Raw genomic sequence first — 12,327 nt, forward strand, 5'->3', positions numbered from 1 at the left:
ACTTCTCATTTGAGTAACACTTACACAAATTATTGCCCTCTCTTGTGAAAACTCAGAAAAGATATATGCATGTGTTTGTGCATTGGTTCTCCGCTGCTCGAATACGTACATATGTGTAGACGCAATTATTGATTCTTTTATGTAGATACATAATGATTGAATTATTGATGTGAATTCACGTCACTGCTTAGCATCGGCCTGGAGATGGCAGTACCCCTTAGTGTTGCTAATATTCGTAACAGTATAAATGTTATTATAGGACCAGTACTAAATAATTTTTTTATGGCAAAACATCGTAGATTTGAATAGTTTAAAAACTCAGAATCTTCTAAATTCATCTTAAAGATTAGCAGCTTCATGGTGTCGAAAATAGAATCCACATATATTAACGTTTACTAAAGGTTTTTATCTATTTTAATGCATTGGACTTATGCCACTTTCAAAAAATAAGCAAATACCTTACATTAACCTTTGTTTATATGTATTAACAAGCTTACGTCATTAAAATTAGGATACATTTTGTTTTGTAACGAGTTTTACTAAATGTTATTTTTGAAAGTGGCATAAGCACATTTGGTATACAAAAAACCGGAAATTCATTCAAAAAAAAATTTAAGGATAAATACATGTTAAATTTTGAACCTATTAATATGACCAAGAGTGTATGTAAATAACTTAAAAAAAAAATAGTACAAACAACTAAATTACTCGATGAGAACAAACATTTCCTGAAAATATAATAAAATAAAATTTTCTAAACTTATTATTATATAAAATTTTTGTTATTTTGGAAATCAGTGTTCTTACATTTGGTAGAATATTTTGCCATTTTTTCTTTTAGTTCAAGCTCTAGCAACACATTCTTTAGCTGAAGATTTATGAGTTCCTGCTTATGCTTCTCTTCAGCGTGCAGCTTTTCTAGCTCATGTTTCTCAGCGGCTCGCGTGTTTTCATCCCTATATAACTCTTTTTGTAGTAGCACAAGGTTCATCTTCTCTTCCTCCATATTTCGCTTGCGGCTCGAACCTTTTACGACACAAAGTTCGTCACTTTTTTTCTGCCGCAAATTGGCAGGGTTCCATGAAGCCCAGTCGTGACCAGTCTAGCTACTCTCATCCAATGTATTATCCTAAAAAATACATAGAATGATTGTTAGTGAAATCTTTTACTCTAACTTTACTTTTGCTGCACCATTTTTTTTCTCTTTAAAGTTATGAAGCTATGTGTGAAAAATTATATAAATTAAAGCCTCAAAATTATTAGACCAATTCTAAATATTCTCGCGGAATTTTGTTCTCGCGGATTTTTTTATTCCCGCGGAAAAAATCCTTCTATTCTTTTCTCCTAGCGAGAACAATAATTTGGGAATAGGAATTTTCGAAGTCAGCTGTTTTGTCAATTGAAATTACGTTGCGCATTTCTTACTTTGTTTAAAAAATTGAAAAGTTTAATTATTGTTGCGAATTTGTTTAAAATTTAAAAATAAGTTATTATAGTTAAGTATTGCATTTCATGTGGTATTCACTGAAATGAGTAATGAATTAGTGCCACAGCAACATCAAAAAAGGATAACACAAATCCGGCGGAGTTGCCTGCTTTCATTCAGCAAAGCAATTTTCTGGCGGCCAAGTTGTGTTGAGTTCGCCTTTCACCATATGCCAAAATCTATTTAAGCCTTCTTAAAAAATACTTGCGCAATTTCTGGATGGCTGCATCAAATATACCAAGAGCTCTTCCGTTGCTTATGATATACTTTTCGACTTAAAATAAAGAATATTGTGGTTGTTGTATTAACAGTGAGAATATTGTGGTAGAATGTACATACATATTTTCGCAAAAATTTGTACAAATAAGTGTTCTATCTTAAAAGAACCAATTTCCTTTAACTATTTGATGCATTACCTTTAATTTAACAAGTGAAAAAACTGCTACGAAATGGAAGAGAAATCTCCCTCTCCCTCACATTCATAATACCTACTTTTCTCCCATAACCGGTTTCCGCTTTTTCGAACATTGATCAGAATAGGAGGAAAGGGAGAAGTGAAAAAACTCACAAAGAATTTTTATTTAGAATACGAGGAATGGGAGAAGGGAAAAGACTCGCACGGAATTTTTGTTTAGAATTTGGCTGTATATATTACTAGCAGACCCAGCAGATGTTATCCCGCCCGATAATATTTTTTCCACCGTATTATAAACATTTCCAGAAAAACGGAAGTATTTGTCATTTTGAAGCTTCTCCCTCCTCCCCCCCCCCCCCCCCCCCCCACAACCACCACCTCATTTTCTGTTCCCCTGTATTTTCATTATCTCTCCGTTCCCCGTTCCTCTTCAGCTAATAGGATCTCTTCAGTTGTCACTCTCAGTTTCTATCAGTTTTCTCTCGTGTGTCTCTTCCAATGCCTTTTCGCATGCCTGCCCTTTCCTTGCCACTCTTCTGGTTCAAATTTTATCGATGCCCTGTAATTCGCATATGGACATAAAACCACTGCTTCATTAAGCCCTTATAAGCACCTTCAATTGATGCACAAATTGTTAAAACACCTTCTAGGGATACCCTTATGGGTCTGAAAATTACTCCTTATCAAAAGTCTCATCAACACCAGTTGATACCCAAATTGTATAAAGACTTCCTAGGGTCACCTCTGGTCCACATTTTGGTCGATATCTCGGAAGCAAGTTCGCACATGAACCCGTAAAATATTTTTAGTTAAAACCCTTATCAATAACTTTAACTTAACACCCATATCGTATAAATGCCTCCTAGGGTCACCCCTAGCCAATATCCAGGAAACGGGTTCTAATATGAGTTATTCCTTGTCAACTCTTATAGAGCTTAAAGGCTTATAGAACATATCGTCGCTCCCAACAAAGACTAACACGGTTCAGTTACCGTGGAATACTAACATCATTCAGTTCTATGTGAACTGTGTTAGTTTTCCACGCGAACAACGACCTAAGTTAGCCTTCCATGCAAATAATGTGTTAGTGTTCTATGGGACCGACAATGTATAGAAGATATAGATAAAGATATTATGAGAATATGTAAAACAAAATATGTAGTTTTTTTATCTTATCTCAAGCTCCACTTATCCAGAATGGAGCTTCAAATATCCAACGCAACGAAATGCAAACTTTTTTCCCGTGCATTAATGCACACCAAATAGCTGGGAAAGTATCACGAAATACACCAAAGGAATATGCACCACCCACTCGCTCAAGGACCACAAGGGGCTACTGTGAAAATGCATATAAGCAACAAATTATAATATTATAATTTTCAATCAATACAATAAAAACGACTTACATTTTCCTTTTCTTCCACAATGGATACGTCCACATTGTCCGTGTCTTCGTCTAAAATGTCAACATCTTTAAAAAAAAGCAGTGGAGAATGCACATATAGTACATGCAAACTATATTGAAATTCTAAGTACTTACCCATGTCATCGTCATGTGGGTTGTTCATCCCGGAGCCCGAAGTAACGAGCATGGACGCGATCCTCAGCGATACATTTTCAACTTTAATTGTGGAGGTACCACCTCCTGTACGGTAGGTCTACCTCTTTTCCTCTGCCATGTCAGTTTTAGTTCTGCGCTTCATGTTATCAAACTTGTCGCGAAGCGCTTTCCATTCCCGGTGGACACCAGTTTTTGCTCTAAATTGCGCAGCCAATGCTTTCCAGCCCTGCTCCTTCTGCCGCCAAGTCACTGCATCTGACTTCTTATTTTCGATTATGTGCCTGTAGTCTTCCACAAGATCTACAAGCACAACCTCTTCCTGTTTGGTAAAATTTTTACTTCTTTTTTTAGTTTTTTGCGAAGAACTCATATTTTTTATTTATTTTTGTAGCACAGGTTTTAACTTTTATTTACTTTTTTACAGCTGTTTTTGACATTTCCTTTTCTTTCCGTTCGCAGCGCTACGACCTTTTCAAAAATATTAAATAACTATTCAACAGGAGGTTGAGAAAATGAACTAGAATTTATATTGCCAAAAAATTTACCTGCCCGTTGACTAATCCTCCCTTTAACAGGAAGTCGAAAAAACGGCTCTAAGGAACAGAGAATGTTGGCGTTATGGTAGGCAGAAATCGAGGCGTAGTAACTTTATTAAGGCAACATCTCCTAATATAATTTTCGTTCCGTGTGCTTGCCACTCGATTCTATGACTGTTTTATCTGCTTCAAAATCGCTTCCAAGCGAAATTGTATATTTGATTTCAGAAACATTGACCTGGGTTTCTAGGTACACATGTAGACAAGGCTAACTTACACAAGGCCTTATTAAAAGAAACTACTTGCCGTAGGTCACCCAAAATCAGGCTTACATAATCTGTTATAATAACGAGGTTGAATAAGGATTGGTGTACCATAGTATAACCTTATTGTAAGTTTTATTGCTTGGACTTATAATAAGACACAATCTGACTTAAAATTTCTTTATTCGTATTCATAATAACCTATTTCAAAACCTCACTCATCGGCAATGGTTCGGACAGCCCAGAAAGTGCCATGAAAATTTTCCCTCCGAAAATTCATTTGCCCGATATCGTTTGAAGTCGGTGTAAAACACGTACAAAAACTTGAAAAAAAAGGGTCTCAGGACAGTGTGGAATGTAGTTTACATTTTTCATGGGTTCTTTAAAAGGACAAAAAGTAGATTTCCTTATTGAAAATAGATTTATAGTTTTTTTAAAGTTGCCTTAAACTTTTACCTTTTTTTCTTAGCCTTAAAAGTTTTTTATTTAGCCTTCTTTTAGCTTTTTATTTTGGTCAATTTAGCCTTTTTTTTTTGAAAAAGTTCTTGCAACACTGGAGCATACGCATGCATTTTAGTTACCCCCCCAAACGCCGAATATATTAATAAACGATTTCACCATAGTAACAGGTTGTTTATTGGTATATTTGTTATTTGAATTGTTTCGTACAAAAGTTTAATGTCAACATAAGATAAAAAAACATTTTTAGGTTAAATTACAAATTTATTTAAAATGTGCATGTGTTTCTGTTAAGATGACGACGGTACATAGCGGAAATAGTATCAAACAAGTAATGATTACAGATCTAGATGCATCCGATGGCGTGCAACATCCTGAAGTGAAATTCCAACAGGACTCTCATACTAAAACGCACAAGAAACGCCATATCATCAAGCAATTGCACACAATTTCAGGTAGTTTCGGTCGTCGGGCACGGTCGGCCGAAAATCGTACGGGAGAGCGAAATGACAACATCAAACAAAGCGTCCGAGTAAACAGTTACTTCAATGAATTGGTAATTTCTTAATTTCGCTAATTGTGATTTACTTTCAACAAAAAAGGGCGCATTGGTATTGCCCTCTTAACTTTTTTGTACTCGATTGCAATTAAAGGCGAAATGTCAAACCAAACGTGTGTTCATCTCATAAAAATATGCGTTTCAGAAATACAAAAGTCACATTTACTGCGCTCTTAAGCTTTGTCAGAGAAGATTATTGCCTTGCAAATCTGCTGACGCTAATTTTATTGTACAAATTATTTTGCATACTTGCTGTGGCAAATAGGAGAGGCGTAAATGTTTAGTGTTCGTTTCATAGATGGCAGATACATTTTAACAGCGTTGACTGGAATAATGATAGAACTTTTAGAAAAAGTATCGATACCGGTACTCATATAAAATACTCGGATCAAAGTATCGATGCTATTACTCGTACTCAGTAAAAGGTATCGAGTATACTCAATCCAAGTGATTACTTCGGAGTTTTTACCAAAAGTGAAGAATCTTTTTCAAATACCACTCCCGCGAGAAGAGGCTTTGAAAAGATTTACAAGGTATAATCGAAACAGTTGTTGCCTTGTCCGTCCTTACATCGAGTTGTTTAAATTTTTTCCCAAACAATTCATAAAACTAAACATTTTTTTCGAAAAAAGTTTTTTTTTGAAACGGGGTTGCCACTCGACAGTGGTTTTGCAACCACTCCGAATGTATTTCTCCCATGAAAAGCATCCCAGTGAAAATTCATCTGCCCTGCAGATGCCGTTCGGAATAGGCATAAAATATGAAGGTCTCGACCCCTTAATTTGTAGGGAAAATTAAAAATATAACGACGCAAATTGGATGAGAAACTCGATCTAAACTCCGCGAAGGTAAATCAATTCAAGTATTTTTTAGGGCATTATATGTTTTGTCGAGAGATTAACTAAATAGAAGGGGATCAGGACGATTTTCTTTTTTTTAAACTTTTGTACTTTAATCTACTGATAGTACTTTGTTAAGATTAAAACTTTTAGTATTTTTTCAAGTAGGCGTAGTCCTCATTTGATCGAATCTATATGTATATAATATCAAGGACCATACATGATGTAATAATAAAGGTGATGTCAACAACATAACCTCACTTTTTCGGCAGCTCTAAATGCCAGTATTTACGTGTATTTCAAAAGTAATAAATTTGGATTGCTTAATTTTTCGTACGAATTCTTCAAATAAATTAATTTTCTGCAAAATTTTGTCTATATTCTGTTAGGGAATACAAAGTTACCTTAATCTTTTTGGCTAAACAATTCTAGTAACCGCTTACAATATAGTTATAGTATTTCTAAACGTATAGTCTACTACGATCGCAGTTCTGTATGATAGACAACCCCCTAAATTATGCATGCCGAACTTGTCAGAATATGGGAAAACGTCAACGGGATAAGAACATCTGAATATTCATTTCATCATGGGACCATATATCTGCCAAATTGTAAAGTGATATCAACGGCTTTTGATTTACGACTTGCAAAACTTTCGATCATTTTCATCGACGATGCTGTAAAAGCTGACAACTCCATCCACCTAAACTTTACAGTAGAATGAAAAAGCTCTATTGAATGACAAGTTAAAATATACTGATATTTTATGGAGTGAGCAGTTTTATATACTTTTGTTGTTAGTGATTCTAGACAATAAACACATACTTTTCCTTTACCACCACATGAAGAAATCGTCTCCCATTCCCCCATTCTAATAAATTTGGTTTAAGCTAAGTGCAGAGCTTTAATCGCATCGTCGACGATCTCAGTTTATAACCAAGTTATGATGTTAATGGACTGAACTTTTTTTTATCTTAAAAATGTAGACCAAAGGCATATGGTAAAGTATCGGGGAAAAGTATCGAGGTAAAGTATCGATACTTTTACTGAGACCTTGGAAAATAGGAAAAGTATCGATACTACTCACTCTACACTTACACTACGCTCCCCAAGGCCGTCGGTTCTATGTACGGGAGCGACTTGGGATTTTTCCCGACCAAGGACTGCCATTTCAGTGTAACCACATTTAATTTGTTGCGTCGGAAAAGAATATTTTTAGGATGGTCATACTCTTGTCAGTGTGTCTCGTGTAAGAGATGGTTGCATCGGACAGGTTGTTCTGGGCTAGATCCCAAAACCAGACGTCCACGTAACTTCTATAAATCTTTTATGGTTCCTTGCTGTTCACACCCTTGGACGTCCCGTAATCTGCGCCTTAGCGTCCCCCGCTACCTTCCAGCAGCCCCGCTGCTCAGCAAGCCACAACAAGTACCCGCTGCTGCTCGCGCCCCACGGCGCCACCAACTCACACGGCTGCTCCCACTCATACCTACAATCTCCGTAGTATAGTAGGGAGAAATGCCGAGCATCATCCGCAGGGACAGTGTCTTAGAACGTCAAGGCTTATCTGTCCGGTCAGGCGATGCAAACCTAGAAATCATCAACATCTATATCCCTCCTACCACCTGTTACCCCAGTGGATACCGCCCTAATATTAGCGCCTTACTCACTGGCAACAATCGTATTATCTTAGACGATTTCAATGCCCATCACGATCTATGGTATTCAAACTTGCGGGCGGACAGTAGGGGTGAGATGTTGGCGGATCAAAGAGAAGAAACGGCGTTCTTCACAATAAACGGAGACGCCCCCACACGTATGGTAGGAAGCTGTCACAGTTCGCCTGATATATCAATCGTGAGCGCAGAACTCGTAAACTGCGTCAACTGGCAGCCGATGGTAACATTGGCACCCGACCACCTGCCTATACTTATTTCGCTCGAGCGTTCCCCCGACTTCAACGTCACAGAAAAACGCATTTTCATTAACTTTAAAACAGGAAAGTGGGACGAATACAAATCCTTTACAGACAACCGCTTTGCTGCGCTCTCTATCCCGAATGATGCCCGCCAAGGGGAGCGTGCTTTCCGCGAGGTCATTGCATACGCCTCGGCTCGTTTCATTCCCGCCAGTAGAATTCCCGAAATTCAGCCCCACTTGCCGGCGGAGGCCGCAAGTTTAGCGAGAGAACGTGACCTTATAAGACAGCTCGATTCCGGCGAACCCCAAATAAGCTATATATAAACCAACACACCAGATTGCTTGTGGATGAACGCAAGCGGTGGAAATGGGAGGATGCTCCTCACCTAAGCTGTTGTAACCTCTCTGCTGGTGTAGGCAAACTTTGGCCCACCGTAAAGTCCCTATCGAAACCGTCTAGGCACATCGCCTTTGGCGATAAAGTGCTGTCGGTTGCGAAAAAATGCGCGAGCGCTTTCTGCCGACAATATATAATGCATTCTACGGTCGAAAAAGATAGACGGAGGGCCAACAGACACGCACATAAACATAAATTCAGCGCGTCACCAATTACCATCACCGCCAACGAGGTTGAGGTCATGGTCATGATAAACCATCCAAAGCAGTGGGCCCAGACGCCATAGCCATTCCGAAGCTTAAAAGCCTAGGGAAACAGGGTTTCAAATATTTAGCACATGTCTTCAACCTGTCTCTTTCCACCTTTGTCATACCCGAAAAATTGAAAATGGCCAAGGTGGTCCCGCTACTAAAGCCTGGGAAAACAGCTAACATAGGAGAGTTATATCGCCCAATATCTCTCCTATCGCCAGTAGCCAAGACGCTTGAAGCCATTTTGTTCCCCTACTTCAAAGCAAATTTGCAGCTAGCCTGTCATTAGCATGGATTCAGAAAACTTCATAGCAACATCAAAACCAAGAAGAATTAAACAGGGGGTGCCACAAGGTGGTGTTCTATCCCCACTTTTGTTTAATTTCTACATATCTAAGCTACCTTCGCCACCAGAAGGAGTTACTATCGTTTCCTACGCCGATGACTGCACACTAATGGCCGCAGGCCCAGGCCCAAGGATCGATGAGCTTTGCTACAGAATAAACGGCTACCTCCCTGATCTCTCCAGTTCTTTCGCCCCGCGAAACCTGGCGTTATCACCGACTAAATCCTCCGCGGCCTTATTTACAACATGGACGTCCCAAATATCGACCATTTTGAACATCCACGTCGATGGCACTATGCTACCGACTGTCCTACACCCAAAAATCTTGGGTGTGACGTTTGATCAGGATCTACATTTTGGTGAGCACGCAGCCGCAATTGTACCGAAAATCCAGAGCCGTAATAAAATCCGCAAATCCCTTGCTGGCAGTACTTGGGGAAAAGACAAAGAAACGCTCATTACCATATAGAAGAAGCTACAGGCCTGCCAAAATACTGCTCTCAGAACAGCCACGGGCAGTCTTCTTATGTCCCCAGAACACCATCTACATAATGAGGCGAGAATACTCCCCATCAGGGAGAGAAATGAGATGCTAACCAAACAGTTCCTGTTGAATACCCAGAAACCTGGGCATCCCAACAGACATCTGATTGATGAGCCAACACCGCCTAGAGACTTAAGGAGTCATCTCCGTAAACATTTTGAGGAAATACGGCAACTGACAACTCAGCCGTATGAAGCAAAAAAACACAAGCAGGTCCTTGGTGAACTCCACAAACAGGCGCCGGATCTTTATGCCAAGAATTGTCCGGTGAATCTAGTACTCAAAGAACAGTACCCAAAACTTGCGGAAGAGGAACGTATACTTCCCAGGAAAATGCGAGTCACTCTGGCTCAATTTCGTTCTGAATACTGTTACAGGTTAAACTCTTACATATCCAGAATCAACCCCGACATACAAAATGTATCCCCTCTTGCAATGTGTCCCACATGACACCAACCATCTCTTTAATTGTACTGTGGAACCAACGCCTCTAACACCCCTTTCATTATGGTCCACCCCTGTTGATACAGCAAGTTTCCTTGGACTCCCGTTAGATGATATTGATGACAATTTTTGATCGGCCGCGGCTATTAGGTGGGGCGAAGCACTGCTACAACAACAACATACTACTGTAACGAACTTCTCCTCACAATGCTGCTTAAACAAGAGAAACCTCCGAAGGTGCGTTCGGACTGAAGCGGGGTGGCATACCTAGCTCTGCTTCAGCTTAGCTCAGGGAAAATGGGTGTGTTTGCTTCATCCTCGCGCAAAGAAGTTGTACAAAAATAAATTAAAATGTATGCCGTATACAAAACTATAGAAAAATCTTACGTGAAACTAACCCAGCGAAACTAAATCTAGCAAACAAAAAAAATAAATTTATTTAATCATATCATTATCCCTTCCCGATATCTCAAACTAAAACTTGGGAATGAATATGGGTTCGAGGCATTTAAATCGAAAAACAAAGTGGGGGGGAGGAGAAAAATATGGAACATTCCACCATGTCAGCACCCTCCCAATCTGTTAACCTAAGAACTATATTTGGAATAGGTTAACCCAAAGCATACTTACGTCATCTCAGCGTGTTATATCCCTACATTTCGTCAATCAAAAAGCAAGATTTAAACCGTCATTTCTTGTATATCGAAATTTTCACATTTTATTCAAAAGAAATGTATACTAAGGTTATGGTCCTATGCCTACTGTAGGGTTTGTTTATAATTTTAACTATATAATATCACCTAAACTTTGTAAAATCAAAATCTATTCATGTGATTTAATATTTAAGTTTGAATTTTGTTATACAAAAAAATATGAATTTAATGGAAAATTGTATTAAATGCTTGTATATTAAAAATAAGAGTAATTTCATTAATTACCATTTTGGATCTACAAAAATTCCGCTAATTAATTCCAATTTCAGATATACACCTACATCGAACAACTCGATGTTTTAAATCTTAATTTCACAATTCTTATTTGCAAATGTTCTCAAGTATTAACATCGATTTAATTTTCACCAGACAAACAGATCTAACAGGTTAATATAATAACCTCAGAGGAAGAAAACCAAAAACCTTATTTAAAGTATGATTCCTTGTCTCATTCCTGTCTTTAATCGCTCGAATTTATATATTTATAAATTATAGAAAATTAGTTGTTTTAAATTCATTCCATACCATACGGAAGCGGAAATTGATTAATACCTGAATGTAGGTCGATCCAACTTGTTTAATGGGTATGCATATAAAAACGATAAGCGGTGCTAGCATCTCATAGCATCAGTAGGTTCGATCGAACTTCATACCTAGGCTATTGCATAGTATTTAACTTTAACATTGTTACTTACATTTCTGTTACTCCATCGATGCGACGTTGGGCCCGACGACGATAAGCGCTGCTAGCATCTACATAGCATCAGTAGGTTCGATCGAACTACATATCTAGGCTATTGCATAGTATTCAACTTTAACATTTGTGAGCGCGGATTTGGTTCCTAGAGTCTCTTTGTTGATCGTAATATCAGTAAGATGTACTCACATAGAATGGCCTGGTGTAGTTAAATTCTTGAGGATAACAATTGGCAACAATTGGTTTCACAAATTCCTACTAGGGTTAAAGTTACAAAACATAGTTCAGTGGCAACACCTGTGGCAAACGGTCTAACTGCGTGCATGATGGGTTTGAGAAAATGAGGAGATAAAGAGGAGAGCACGATCGATTTCCGCCAAATTGATCTCGCTCTTTCTGGTTGTGGGTGTTAAGACGTTTCAAAAAATTTTCTTTTATTTCGATGGTGCATGGTCACCCAAGCCACGCGGTCGTTTAGATATTTTTAAAGAAACATTAAACTCAGAAATTAAAAACCTCAAATCCTCAATGGATGTAAAAGCGCTGGAAGGCATCGAATATACCCGATAAGCAGACGCAGCGGTTCCAGAAACATCGGATCGACGAGCAGTTCCATCAGCAAAAACAGAACCACGTGTGCCCGAGCTATTTACTCAGGCTCTGGAAGTTATTAGGAAAGCTAAGTAGCGTAAAGTTTAGCGTAGAGTGATGGTAATCTGCCTCATTCAGGTGAAATTTATAAAAGAAAATTTTAAAACTTAACCAAAAAGCTAGAAATCTAAAATATAGCAAATACCTACAGTACTAGTGCCTTAAATCTATTTAATTAACACGTTAAAACTAGTTCAAAAAATTTGCGTAAAATATATTTTCAATTTCTTTTTGTTGTTTACGGCC

At 38.2% G+C, this 12,327-nt stretch overlaps 1 protein-coding gene across 1 annotated transcript in view; it reads left to right on the forward strand.

Annotated features, from left to right (window-relative positions):
* The first annotated feature begins 5,015 nt into the window (after nt 1-5,015).
* Nucleotides 5,016-12,327, forward strand: part of Cep89 (Centrosomal protein 89kDa) — a 77,280-nt gene continuing 69,968 nt past the window's right edge. Inside the window, exon 1 of the mRNA XM_067777121.1 lies at nt 5,016-5,276. Within this exon, the coding sequence (XP_067633222.1) occupies nt 5,016-5,276 (261 nt within the window). The remainder of the gene's footprint in view (nt 5,277-12,327) is intronic.

Source organism: Eurosta solidaginis, chromosome 3 (assembly GCF_040869045.1).
Source record: "Eurosta solidaginis isolate ZX-2024a chromosome 3, ASM4086904v1, whole genome shotgun sequence".
NCBI lineage: Eukaryota > Metazoa > Arthropoda > Insecta > Diptera > Tephritidae > Eurosta > Eurosta solidaginis.